The 14,073-nt window shown below is 37.1% G+C and overlaps 2 protein-coding genes across 6 annotated transcripts; both read right to left on the reverse strand.

Annotated features, from left to right (window-relative positions):
- Positions 1 to 810: 810 nt before the first annotated feature.
- On the reverse strand, positions 811 to 5,935 carry LOC132163321 (pentatricopeptide repeat-containing protein At2g13600). 2 transcript variants are annotated; one of them, XM_088519115.1, is made up of 4 exons: positions 3,156 to 5,935; positions 2,243 to 2,365; positions 979 to 2,153; positions 811 to 893 (listed from the first exon to the last, which is right to left on the reverse strand). In XM_088519115.1, the coding sequence occupies exon 1, from the start codon at positions 5,908 to 5,910 to the stop codon at positions 3,163 to 3,165; it is 2,748 nt and encodes a 915-aa protein (XP_088375241.1). In that variant the 5' UTR covers positions 5,911 to 5,935; the 3' UTR covers positions 811 to 893; positions 979 to 2,153; positions 2,243 to 2,365; positions 3,156 to 3,162. The 2 variants fall into 2 exon arrangements, with proteins under 2 accessions (XP_088375241.1, XP_059429550.2); XM_059573567.2 differs by having other exon boundaries at positions 2,243 to 2,374.
- Positions 5,936 to 8,098: 2,163 nt separating this feature from the next.
- LOC132163606 (uncharacterized) lies at positions 8,099 to 14,064 on the reverse strand. 4 transcript variants are annotated; one of them, XM_059573955.2, is made up of 5 exons: positions 13,922 to 14,064; positions 13,141 to 13,355; positions 12,932 to 13,054; positions 10,298 to 10,516; positions 8,099 to 8,888 (listed from the first exon to the last, which is right to left on the reverse strand). In XM_059573955.2, exons 2-5 carry the CDS (start codon positions 13,309 to 13,311, stop codon positions 8,442 to 8,444), a joined length of 960 nt encoding a protein of 319 aa, XP_059429938.2. In that variant the 5' UTR covers positions 13,312 to 13,355; positions 13,922 to 14,064; the 3' UTR covers positions 8,099 to 8,441. The 4 variants fall into 4 exon arrangements, with proteins under 4 accessions (XP_059429938.2, XP_059429937.2, XP_059429940.2 ...); XM_059573954.2 differs by having other exon boundaries at positions 13,808 to 14,064; XM_059573957.2 differs by lacking the exon at positions 13,922 to 14,064 and adding an exon at positions 13,565 to 13,775.
- Between the last annotated feature and the right edge of the window lie 9 nt (positions 14,065 to 14,073).

Consider the following 14,073-nt stretch of genomic DNA (forward strand, 5'->3'; position numbering starts at 1 on the left):
TCTTTTTGGTACAGGTCCATTTGTTGTGCCCAAACTTGGGGCAATAAGAACATTTCATCACTACACCATCCTTTCTTATCCGATTAGGGCTTTTGGGCTCGTCAACTTGTCTTTTCTTCAACTTCTTTGGCCTACCAGGCTGCGCTCGAGCTCTAGGAGGTACTGGGGAATCTTCAGTAGTTCTTGGCCATTGGTCCTCACTAGGGACTGGATAAATAATGGGACTGTAGCATCTATTGTATGCATCGATACTGTAAAATTCATGCACGTAGTCTTCGGGCTTACCCCCGTCAAAGAGTATAGTGGATATTGCATGGGCACATGGGATGCCTATTAAGTCCTATTTTACGTTCTTTGCCTTGGGTTCACCACATACAGTTGCCGCTTACTCTCAACCTCAAATAAACCATCCACAGCATAGCATAAGTTGACACATTCACATGATGCTAACCTAGCCTTATCCAACTTTTTAGCTATTGCTGGCATGTGTCGCCATCATTTTTTGAACCCATCTCTTTTCAGCTGATATCTCCTCATCAGCTCTCTCCTAATGATCTCAATCATTGTAATGATGTCCTGAGCCTCTAGGATGTATGCATTGAAACTCTGAGACATGTTCACCAAGAGATCACTCTTGATGTAATCATTGAACCAAGATCGTGTCCACAATGAAGGATCTATCTTCGAAAGATAGTTATATGCAGACTCACTCAATCGCTTCAACTCTTCCATCTCCACATTGAACTCCGCATCTATGTATGCTGAAGTCATTGGCCATAGGTTGTCCTTCAAGGCCTTCCCTCTATGACCATCGCTAAAGTTGCAAATAAATGTCTTACACAAATTCAGTTGTCCACCATAGGTATGATGTCACTAAAACTTGGTATCAGCCCCTACATAGACAACACATACAAAGTAAGTTTTGTATTATATTATGCATTAAACATAGGGTAAATCAACCCAAGTAAACTTAATTACCTTCTGCCCTTCTGAAATAAATTTCCCCCTATGTGGTAGACCTGGACCAAGTTCTGCCAAGTTCTGCCATGAGCATCCCCAAAAACCTAAGACCACGAGTCCTTAGTTTCAGCTTCGGAATTGGGTACATATTGTCATTCACATCTTTCCCGACAGCACTCATCAATTGACCTTTGAAAGGCCCTTTTAAAAAACATGCATCTACCCTGATGATTGGTCTACATCCAATTAAGAACCAAGTTTTCATTGCTACCAACCCCACATACAGCCTTTGGAATGTTGGTGGAACTTCAAGACATGACTAAGAGTTTCAGACCAGGGAAGGATGAAGACAGTGGTTCAACGAAGGTGTCAGTTGAAGTGGTTTAGTCCAAACGAAAAGAAACTAGCTTTTTTGTAATTTTTGGTGCAGATTCACGGGCATTTTAGTCCATCAAGACAAATTTAAGGCTACATGCGTACTTTTATCTGAATCGACGAGGTCCTTTTGGTCAATTCACTTGGCCCTTCATTAACAGTGCTAAAAAAATCTTGATTTTAAAACCCTAAACAATAATGCATGGTGTTTTAGTAATTTCCCATCTGATAAATGATGATAATTTCGGCAAGCAACACAAAATTTAAACATTTGGGACGGTCACAAGCATCTATAAAATTTCCACTCTCAAACCGGGACATTTCTATCAATTCATAGGGCTCTGTGTCACGTGACTTGCACGTGTTGACGGATTCCATCCAAAGTCAACACCCCAAATCGACCCAAGGACCCACTCGGAACAAAATGGTAGTTCGTAGGGGCGAGTTGCAATGAGTTAACGTTTGGAGATGTAATTGCAACTGGAGTAGTAGTTTGGGGGGATAAAGTGTAATTTACCCTTAATTTAATGTTCTTCAGGAACAATCATATTACCATATTCTAATAAAAAAATTTAACTTTCTTGATAAATTCCAATTGGCAACTGTTTTAAGGTCAGCCACTTGATTAATAAGCAATTTTTTTCCTTACGTGCTCTCAGGAGCCATCTAAGTGTGCTTCTTTTAAATGCATGTAAAAACAAAGGATCATGATACCTTTCTCTCTTCACGATCTAGTGCTAAGAGGATAAGAGCTTTCCTTTTCATTTAATCATAAACTCAGGATCCTCTTCTAGGGCTTTCTTATGCTGCACCTCAATCTTGAAAAAGGAAAATAAGATGCATAAACCAAATATGTTACAAAGAAATCAAACAAAAAGAAGAACTACTTCTTTTAGGGTTAACTTACATCCTTCCGAGCTGTGTTCTTCCCACCTGGACAGAAATTTCTTTCACAAACACCGTCATGAAAACCAAGAAGAGTATGGAGAGCAGAGCTTGAGGGCTAGAGAGCCTATGGGTTGCTTCTTCCCTAATTTCCCTAAATCAAATTAAAATAAAATAAAAAACAGAGAGAAAAGCAAGCAGATGTAAAAATCAGGAAGAATGTTCTACTTTTAACTTACCAAACCAACTCTTAAGCCTAAGCACCTTACTAAAATAAGTGAAATTGTAAAAATTACTCTATTCTAACCAACATACGGAATTTAAGAGGCAAGATCTATTATGGGGCATCTACTTATGAGTAACCGCCAACACGTTGCTCAAACCAATAAAAAATACATATGTAAAATTTACTAAGCAAAAGGGTCTTTCTAGTTTACTCCAGATATCTTGAGTAAATTAATTATTGCAATTTATTTCAGTTCAGCTTCTAAGCGGGGGAACATGAAAAAGAAACAAGGTGTAGAAAGTGCAGAAAGAGGACAGAAAGAGGATTGCTCGTGCTCCTGTAAGTAGGTGCTCTTATAGACCCCTCCTATGCGACTCCCAGCAGGTAGGCGCTACTATGGTCACGCCATGTAGGATAGCCACAATTGGTCTCCCCAGCCTACCATTTTTAGAAAAAAAAAAAAAAAAAAAAAAAAAAAGAGAGGTAGCTTCATCTCAGCATTTTCATACTAGCAAATTTAGTTTCTCAATTTCCATTACTTTAAACTGGATGGAGTTTCATAAGTACCAAGACTACAAAAACAATATATCCAACTCAGAATTAACTGATTTTACTATATAAATATTTTTTTAGTAAAATTTAAAATAAATAAATAAAAAAGAAATCTATATCCATAAAAGTAATAGATAATTAGATACAAATTCCGTACCTTCAGATTACCAGTAATCTCCACAAGAGCAAAATCCATTCTTGAAATGATGAAATCGGTATCCATCTCGCACTATAAGTTCCCTTGAGGTAACACGAGAAATCAGCTTTATTACCAAGTGACAATCATTGCAAACTCGAAGATTCTTCATTACTTGGATAGGCATCCAATTAGGCAAGCTAATCAAGCCAAAAGCCACAGCAAGCCTCTCACTGTGGTAACCCTGACAATGAAGAGAGCTACATGCATTAATGTAGCTTCCTGTATCGTCTATCTTCTTCATGATTTCCTCCAACATTCTGTAAATGTCCTTCATTTGCGGGTGATTAGTGTCATCTACAGTGAACACATGTACCCTGTTTTTAACCTCTATCCAGCTACAGCCCGGAATCTTATGGATTCCTTTCTCTCTCATCAGTTTTCTCACATCTGCAACACCTTCTAATTTCCCAGAATCTAAATACGTATTTGCTAGAAGGATGTAACTACCAGAGTCCTCCACCTCTAATTCAAGCAAATTCCTCACTGCAAATTCTGCTAATTTTGAGTCGCGATGAGTCCGACAAGCACCTAGCAGAGCCCCCCAAATAGCAACATTTGGCTTAAAAGGCATCCCATTAATCAAATTCTTGGCCTCCTCCAGTAATCCAGCCCGACCAAGCAGATCCACCATACAAGCAAAATGCTCAGATGTAGGAGAGATGCCAAAATCTTTAGTCATGGAATAAAAGTAATGTTTTCCTTCTGGTACGAGCCCTGAATGGCTACAACCCGATAGAACAGATACGTAGCTTATATGATCAGGTGAGCATTTCATCTTCAACATATTCTCAAAAATGTCTATTACTTTCCTACCTTGACCATTTTGAGCATATCCTGCCATAATCGCATTCCACGAGATCAAATCTTTCTCATATATCATGTCAAAAACTTTTTGTGCTTCTTCAATTCGTCCGCATCTGGAATACATAGTAACAACACTATTTGCAACTGAAACATTAGAACAAAACCCTAATTTTTCAGCTTGAGTTACAATTTGGATACCAAGTTTTAATATTGCTAAATCAGCACAGGCACTAATTGAAGTAGCAAAAGTGATCCAATCAGGCTTAACCCCTTGCCTTTGCATTACAGTATACAACTTGAGACCTTCTTCCCAAAAGCCATGTTGAGTATATGTGCTTAACATTGAATTCCACGTTATGACATTCCGCTCTAGCATTTTATCAAAATATTTATGAGCTTTTTCAATATCACCAATCTGAGAGAATGTGGTGATCATCGCTGTCCATGATATTATATCTCTAATTGGCATTAATTCAAATGCATGGTTTGCTTTCTGAGCATTTCCACACTTAGCATACATTGTAACAACGGCGTTCCCTACAGCAACAGAGTAATCCATTCCACTCTTGATTGTATATCCATGCAGCTGCTCCCCAATAGAAACATACTTCTGACCAGAACAAATCCCAAGAACCGTTGCAAGAGTAAAGTCATCCAAGGCAACAGGAGCCTCCCTCATCTGATTAAACAGTATCAAAGCTTCTGCTTCAAGCCCAAACTGTGCATATCCATTGATTAAAGAAGTCCACGAGACTGCATTTTGTTCCATTAAGCTCTCAAATACCCGCCTAGCAGATTCTAAGCATCCACATTTTGCATACATGTCAACCAGACCACCACCCACAGAAACATCAACAGCTGGTTCCATGCGAATAATCCGACTATGCAAATGGACACCCCATTCCAGATCATATATACTAGTGCACGCGCTTAGGACGGTGGCATATGTCATGGAATTCGGTCTAATACCTTGATTCCACATCTCAACAAACATACTAAGGCTCTGAACCCCAAAGCCATGTTGAGAGAAGATTGAAATCATCGTGTTCCAAGACACGTAATCACGTTCAGGCATTTGGTTGAACAAATCAAGAGCGCTTTCTACGCCATACAGTTTAGAATAACCATAAATCATACTGTTCCAACAAAACAAGCTCGGGTCAGGGATTCTTAGAAACACCCTCTCTGCATGACTCACATTTCCAGACTTAATATACATATCCATTATCGAATTCTGAATAGCCATATACATGCTGCTTCCAAAATCAAATTTCTCCACAAGACCGTGCAATTGAAGAGCCAACTTGATGTAGCCGAGACTACCACAAGCCTTCATTGCACAAGTAAAGGAAAATGGGTCATCAACACAGTTACCATCCCGTATCATCCAAGAAAACATATTTACAGTATTTTCCGGTTGCCCATTATGGAAATAGCCCGACATCATCGAAGTCCAAGAAACAGGGTCTCTTTCAGGCATTTCCTCGAACATCTTCTCTGCTTCACTCATCCGACCCGACCCAACCAACCCACTAATCATCGTATTCCAACTAAAAACATTACGATGCTCAATATTGGTAAAAACCCGGCAAGCGTCATTGATCAAATTGCAATTAGAGTACAAGTGCAAGAGATGGTTCTGGAGAAAAATGGAGGAATCCAGGCCGGTTGATATGAGCTTGGCATGGAGTTTTTGGGCAATGGGTGTGGACTTGAGGGATGCACAGGCTTTCATAGCTTCGTAGAATTTCTGAGATAGTTCCATGTAAGACAGTTGCGCTGAGGGGTCGTAGAAGATAACCAGTTTTGAGGAGAGGTTTTGTTGTTGGGTTGAGACATGTCGCACGAGTAGGCGCAAGAGTTGCGGGAGCTGATGGTTAAGAGAATTCTTGTACCTTTGAGTTCTCATTTGATTGTGTAAAAGCTTCACTGCTTTCAGAAGGTTTTTGGTTGTTTTCTGCGAGGGAAATAATTTGAATACTGAATACAAAGACCAAACTGAAGAGAACCGACGTCACTCTCATTTTTTCTCTTTTATCTATTAAAAATAATAATCAATTTCTATAATATCATAGGCTATTAATTGTTTGAAGGGTACACGTGGTTGGCGCTAAAATCAAATAGTCACTTCGGTTTAAAAAAGTGTCATATATGATACATATTGTTCGGTGAAATACTAATTTGATACTTCCATCTAAGTTCTGTCCAATTTTTTAACGGAGCTCCATGTCACTCCACTTAAAAACGTGACATTTATTCCTTATGCCACATATTTAAGTCAACTCAGTATTTTATATGACATGGCAAGATGCCACATCATATATTTTGTGGCAAGATGCCGCATCATATTTTTTGGAGATATACTAGAATCTAATAAAAACTCTATATTTTGTTCATAAAAGTCCTTGGGATAAGATGTCACGTCATCTTCTTTTTGTTTTTGTCTTTTTTCCTCTAAAAAAAATGATGTGACATCTTGCCGCATGAACTTTTATGGGCAAAATATAAAGTTTTTATTAAATTCTAACATATCTCATTTAGCCTAGTGGTGGCCTGGTGGGGGGTGGAGGTGGTAGTGGTGATTTTGGGGATTTTTGAGTTGGTAGGCTCTGGTTAGAGTCGTAGAGAGGAGGAGGCTAAGTAGTTGAGGTTTTGGCATGGAATTGGAGGTGGGATGGCGGTGGTGGAAGAAATGAGGAATAAGAGAGGGAGTAGAGTGAGGAAGCAAAGGAAAAGAGAAGAAGCAGCCATGGCTCATTTGCGTTTGTGCTGTTTGAGAGAGAAAAAGCTCTTTGCTATTTTCTTAATTAGGGATGATCACGTGGAGTACTATATAGATGGGAGACCAATTACCTAAACAATGAGAATACAATTTTTTTTTTTTTTTTTTAAGGAAAACTTCACTTTTAACCCGTCTGAATTGTCACAATTTTTTAAATGTCCTCCCTATAGTGTATCCATCTTTCAATTGTTTCAATGTCACACCTTCATTAGGATTTTTCATTAACTCCTAAGTCCTAACTAAGAGGTTAAAATTTTCAAAATGCCCTTATTTGTTGTAAGAAAAAAAAAATTGTAAAGATTAAGGTGTTGGTCCGAATTTAACAATATTTACAAAAATACTCATGTCTCAATCTATGCAAAAAATTTAAATATTTTTTTCTAAAAAAAAAAAAAACGAGGGTATCTTGAGAATTTTGTTGGGATTTAAAAAATTCGATTTGGGTAAAATATAATGCAATAGGCAATTTCAATTCTTTTGGAACTGAATTGCTTCAATTCAATTATATTACTTAACTTTGTACTGATCTGAACATAAGTTTGTATACACCTGGTAACTGATTACTCATTCGGCATTCCTCAAGAATCAAGATTGAGCTCTTTTGTTTTTTTTTTTTTTAAAAAAAAATTTTAAAAAGAATATAAAATGCTTACAGACTTAGAGCATGTTTAGAATTACGTTAAAGATGCTTAAAAGTGTTTTTAACACTCAAAAAATCCATTTGAAAAATAAATAAATAAATACTCGTTTGGTAAAAAAATTAAAAACACTTTTAAGGGTTCAAAAAACCTAAAAACGACAAAAACGCACTTTTGGCAAAAAGTTAAAAATGAAGCTTTTGTCCAAAAGCTTTTTTTGACTTAAAAACTCGATTTCTCAAATGTAATCCTAAACAGACTCTTAATCTATGATAGTCAACCTTAATATTTATATAAATAATGATCCACCCCAAAAGTTACGTCAATCAGAGGTCACCGGCTATTTTTCGCCGGTCGCTTATTTTCTGTACGAATCAAACACCAAAAAATGATTTTAAGAAAATTGAAAATATTTTTTGTGGAGCCTAAAAAGAACTAGAATTCCATGGAGTTTCCTGAATTCGGAATTTGGCCAAGTAGTGAAATAGGGGTGCAATCCCCCCCTTGCCCGAAACAACTGAGCAGCAGAAATTTCAGGAGATCCCAATCTATTTAAAAATTCTCTCTACATAATTTTGTTGTATAAATAGAAAGATCTATAATGAGGATCTAGCAACTTAAGCAGAGTGCTGGATCATGAATCAAATCGAGACCAATGGATACACATGCTATTTGGCTTCACACGGGTTTACAAATTTAATAACATTCTAAAAATGAACATGATGATCTTAGGTCACTGGTAGGCTGCTTAAATACAATCGGTTTTAGCATTAACATTAGAGATCAAGATCTTGGTTTTTTATGTTCTTCCTTCTGGATTGTTGGGCCTGATACTTGAGATATCAAATCAATCATAAAACTATCAGACTCCTCCCCATATGGGAAGGCCAAGATGTACAGACACAGAATCTGATCCTGAGAGAATGCTTCACCAGGTATTCCAGATTACAATGAGAAGAAATTCTGTTTTGGATTTTAAAACTCACATGACATGATCAGAAAGAGAGAGAGAGAGAGCTTTTACTGTTCTTTAGTCCTCTTCCGTGCCAAATAGCGTTCTTTTGCTGCAGCCACAGCATCTCCACTTCTCTTATGGTGGTTAGGCTTTGGCTGTTCTGATGATGGTTGTTCACCTGAAGTTTTTTCTTCAACTGAAGTGTTGGTAACTGGCATTGTATCTGAGGACATGAAGCTTCTAGGCAGAGTGGAAGTTTCACCTCCATGTTTTTCTTCCACAACCGAAGCCTCCAAAGGTGGATTTGAGTTGTCCGATGTCTGACCTTTATCTGATGTATCAATGGAGCCTTTTTCTTCAAGCTTCTCAAGCTCCCTTGACTCAGGTTGTCTCTCCGCCTTCCTTGACTCAACCTGCTTCTCTGGTTTCCTCAACTCATCATTATTCGCACCAAAAGCGAAATTTTTTTCAAGGTTGAAGTAAAAATCGCTCAAGTCCTTCTTCTTTGTAACCTTTAAATCAGCCCAAAAATAAAATTATCAGTATATGCTGAAAGCCTATTCCTTGACATTTACAATTGAAAACATTCAGGAATTATATACCACCCAAAGGATAAAGTTAACAAATAGGATTAAGATCCCCTCGCGGAATGACATCATAAAATATAATGTGAGTGAGCCAGTTGAAGAATTTTTGGAAAAAGATGCACAGAAAACCCTTTCTATAATGCAGTTCTAATTGAAGTAAGTGTGTTATGTCACATGTACAGTTAGTGCATGAGTGTCAAACGAGAGCTACCTGGTATTAATTGATTGGTCTAATATGTCATGCCGTTAGTCAATTAGATGGAATGTTGAAAGAGGAGCTATTTAAAACCAAAGGAAAACCTTAAGGATCTAATTATTGAAATTAAAAACCTAGAGACTAAATTAAATCGTATGAAAACCTAGGGATTAAATTTGGCTTTTCCCTAAGTTTTCTAAAGCTTCTTGGATAGGGTTTGATGATTAAGGACTTGGGAATGGATAGGTTACCAAAGAAAAAAATATTGAATCTAGAAACAATTTAATAACTGCCTGGGATTAAAACAATGAATTAAAGGAGAGAAAGAAAAGAAAAAGTCTAGGCAATCACATCCAGGAAGGAGAAAACAATTATACCCTCAAAACTTTAAGAACACTACTAGAAATCTCTTTGAATTTGACAAATTACATAAAAGCCTTTATCTAAGCATATTCTCAATCATTTTCCTATATAGACTAGGATTCCTAATTAAAAAGAAAAAGAACTACTAAATAGAGCAGGAAACTACTAAAACAAATTAGAAAAAGACTTTAAAATTAAAATAAGACTCATGAGCCTTTGGTACAGCCCATTCCAGAAAATCTAAGGTTTATCAGATTATCCCTACTTAAGTAAAACTTAATTAAAACTGAAGCAGCAGGTTTCCAACCTAAAGTAGCTTATGAAGGTAGCCAATTAGGTCCCACATCAAAACTAGACCATTTTTTCGATTTTTTTTTTTTTTAGAAAAAAAAAAAAAAAAAATCTTTGATCTAGTTTTTCTGAGAACTTTTTGCTGACTGCATCATTCTACCATGGTTGGAGAAAACTCAACCTAGATATTGGAATCCAACTACTAAAACATTTAAACATCCATATGCCATCTGCCTAAAATATATATATATATATATATATATATATATATATATATATATATATATATATATAGAGTGCAGCAAACAGAATAAAAAAGAATTAATATAAGTCACAAGAGGACGCAAGAATTAGATGCATAAATTAAACTGGCAATCTTCAGTTCATCACAGGGCAAAAGTACTACAAAACAAGCAATGTGATCATAATTGTCAATCAAAACTGAAGTTAGATCACAACAAGACTTGGAAAAAGTTAGACATACATCCTCCTTTTCTTCCCGAAGTTCACGCAAACGTTCTTCCTCCTGCCACTTTGCCTGCTCTGCAAGTTTCTTTTTGTAAGCACGCGTGACAAATTTGTCCTTGTCTGCATAGAGGTGGTCATCTTGGCTTCTCTCTTTAGCAATTTTTCGCTCAAACACTACCTCACGGTATTGCTCACGTTCTTTTGCTTTTTCTTTCAAAATCTCAATATATCTTGACTGCAACAGAAACGAGCATGTTGATCAGTTACAACCACTATTTAATTACCTTTTTTTTTGGCAAGCACAGCGACCATTTAACCAAATCTATGAAGAACAAGAAATTTAAAAATAATTGCTCCAATTTATTTTTTCAGAATTAAAAACAAATGCTGAATTTATTCGGAAAAAGGCTCTTTGAGACATGAAACAAAATGTTGCTACATGAGACTAAATTCCATTCACCGACTAAAGTATCTCTTCAGTGTTTGATCACATGGTGTTGAGACAAGTAAAGAGGTGAGGCTTTTCCTACTGAAACCACAAATATAAAGGTCGTTCACTTTTTAAAAAAGAAAACATGGTTTCATATGAAATATATAGTAAGATTCACAAGTCATATGACATCAAGGTTCGAAACATTAAGATCAAACTACCCTTAGTTACCAAAGAAGTGAAACCAAAGCAGTGGGACTTCATGGAAGCTAGAAGCTAGAAGCTAAAAGCTAAAACGTGTGCAAGGGTATGGAGTTGCAATTTGCGTTAAATCACCCCAAAAAAAAAAAAAAAAAAAAAAAAAAAAATCTGACCATCTAAGAAGTTGATAATGATAAATTAGCTTTAAATCAGCCATCATAAAATTCATCACATTACCTCTAAAAGTTGATAATGATAAATTAGCTTTTGAATATTCCTAATCTTTTTTTTTTTTTTGATAAATAATTGATTCATTAAAACGCAGAGGGGCGTAACCCTAGTACACAAGACATATACAAAGAACGGACTAAAAGCAAAAAGAAGAACAAAAACCCACAAATTTAGGCATGGTAGAAAACTGGGAAACATTAAACACTCCAGCCCAATTGAGAAGGGTCTTAACAAACATGTTTTTGAGCTCGTGCGTCTTCTCATGATTTTCAAAACATTGTGCATTCCGCTCTTTCCAAATAGTCCACATTAAGCATAGTGGGGCTATTCTCCACACATCCTTAACTAAACGATTACCTCTTTGACATCGCCAACACACTAACAAAGCTACCACCTTCCAGGCATGACCCATGTGACGTCAAAGAGAGATTTCTTAGATAATATTATGGAAAATCACTTTTAAATCAACAAAACATTATCATTATTTATTTATTTTTGATAGTTAGCAGAACCCATTGATTATTCATGATTGATCCCAATTCCCATGATCTCGGCCTCCATTCCTTTCTTTTAGAGGGAAGAAAATGTCATTTGGTCCGAAGACCATTAGCTAATCCACCACATTGTTGCCTTCTCCGATTCTATACAATCTGAATGATTATTATTAGTGCTAGAATTCATCAAATACCAATATTAAACTGGTGCCTCTCATCAATTATTATGAATCAATCAAACTTCTTCTTCAATGGCCTCATTCAAAATCATGGATTTGTTCATTAAATATAAATTACATTGGGACAATTTGATTTTAACACTTCCCTAATGATGCAAAGTACATTTTCTTCAAGGTTGATTTCCAAATGTCAATGGTAGAGAGCGAGAGATGAAGAAAACAAAGATGTAACAACAGAAAAAGATCTGGTGGTGGTAAACCGAAGAGCTTGGATGCTCAACAACCTCTCAGTAGAAAACAATCATTCAGAAAGGAGGAAGCCTCACTTAAGCCCATTTTCCTTTTATTTTATTTTATTGTATAGGCAAGACTTGTACCTAAGACCAATCCTAACCCCTAACACTTTAAGCATGCCCATTACTTCAACCAGAAAATCCCAGTTCCTTAACCTAGTTAAAGAAATTGATGCTTAAAGTTTCTAACTCCAGAAAGATATCTTCCCTCCCTCCCTCTCTTTTCCAGGTCAGTGGCAAACTGCAATCCTCAATTAAGTACCACGTTGCTCTTAAAAATGTATGAAACATTCAAAGCTGGGTTATATGCCCTGTTGCTATTGAAGTGTATCAAAACTAGGCACGAAATATAGGAAAATCGAGGATGCCTCTCAAGCTTCAGAATATATCAAATTCTAACGGTCTTTCACAAGAAGGTAAAGGACAAAAACCAAAATGCATCAACATAATTTCATTGCTGCTATGCTTTAATTCTACATAGTTAGCATACCACTTTATTTTTCTTTTTCGACTAATATCATTAGATAAAGGTGCCCCTTCATTAAGGGTGAAGTTGGGAGGGAGAATTTTTCATATGATTGATACAATTCAAAGGACAAACTCACCGCCGCCCCCCAACTGCCATATCAAATACACATATAAAACATAAAACACACGACCACAATTTTATGATGCTCGACTTTAAACTTTTACGCTCTTTGAAAGATAAAATTTTTACTGTTTTGAGATTAGCTGCTTGATAGATTACCAGACCTTCTGGCCGTAAACCATTCAATTATGCTCTATAAAAGTACTTAAACAGAGTGAAGGAACAAGACTTACCTTTCTCTCTTTACGGTCTTGCACTTGAGGCCGAATAGCTTTCTCTTTCATTTCATCATAAACTCCATCATAATCAAAAACCGTGGGGTCCTCTTCCAAAGCTTTCTTCCGCTGCTCCTCAATCTTCAAAAGCAGAAATTCAAAAAAACAAGTCAAACCAATAAAAACAACATTACAAAGAAATCAAACCCAAATGGGCATTGACTCACATCCTTGAGAGACTTGTTCTTGCTAGCCTGCCGAGAAATATCCCCCTCCACATCATCTTCATCCTCATCGTTAAATCCAAAAGGAGGCGGCCGGGGAGGCTTTGATGGCTGCTGCTGCTTCTTCTTCTGTGCTGACAGCCTCAGGTTCAACCCGTACCCTAACTTGTTCATTTCACTTTCTCCTTCCTCTCCCTCTCAAATACTGAACCAAAAATCTGTTCAAACCATTATCACAAAACCAAGTTGTTTTCTCTTACATAATCAATGAAATAATCTCTACTAATAAGATCCGCTTAACCAATTTCAACAATTGACAATTAAATATGAAAATCTACTAAGAAAAGAAAAAATTCAAGAATTAAACAAACCCTTCAAAGGAGAAGCTCGAGGAGTAAAAATAATCAATCTGACCAAAAAGACATACCCAGATCGACGAATATTGGCAAATTCTGTAAACTGAAGGGTAAAACCGCAAACAAATTATGAACACAGAGAGTGAAAGAGAAGTTAATGGGCCGGGTTTTATGTTATTTTTCTCGGATACGGGTTTTTTTTCAAACCCGGGGTGGCGGGGCGGGGCGGGTTGCGGGTTATTATAAAAAAATGTTCAAGAAATTACTGCAGTGTGTAGAGGCTGCACGACGACAACTCCTAAAGGGAGAGATACCTGCACGACGACGGCTGCTTCGGGACTCCGGGATAGGAGGATGGAGCGGCGCTAGAGAAGAAAATGAAGAGAGGCGGCTTACTGATTAGGCTTAGACGAGAGAGAGAGAGATACCTGCTCCCGTGCTCCAGCTGCTCGGCTGCTCAGGGACGGAGGGTCTGGAGGCTGGGGCTGGAGAAGAAAATCACAGAGCAAAAGAAGAGGCGGCTGGAGAATGGAGGCTGTGCTTAGTCTTAGACGCGAGAGAGTATTTCCTCAGGTTAGGT

Source organism: Corylus avellana, chromosome 8, assembly GCF_965113065.1.
Source record: "Corylus avellana chromosome 8, dhCorAvel1.hap1.2, whole genome shotgun sequence".
NCBI lineage: Eukaryota > Viridiplantae > Streptophyta > Magnoliopsida > Fagales > Betulaceae > Corylus > Corylus avellana.

Excerpts from the sequence above, each read along its gene's own strand:
- LOC132163321 (XM_088519115.1), bottom strand. The coding sequence starts at position 5,910 with ATGAGAACTCAAAGGTACAAGAATTCTCTTAACCATCAGCTCCCGCAA.
- LOC132163606 (XM_059573955.2), bottom strand. The coding sequence starts at position 13,311 with ATGAACAAGTTAGGGTACGGGTTGAACCTGAGGCTGTCAGCACAGAAG. Across the intron at positions 13,055-13,140 it reads AGAACAAGTCTCTCAAGGAT|ATTGAGGAGCAGCGGAAGAA; the intron begins GTGAGTCAATGC and ends CTGCTTTTGAAG. Across the intron at positions 10,517-12,931 it reads AAGACCGTAAAGAGAGAAAG|TCAAGATATATTGAGATTTT; the intron begins GTAAGTCTTGTT and ends TTTCTGTTGCAG.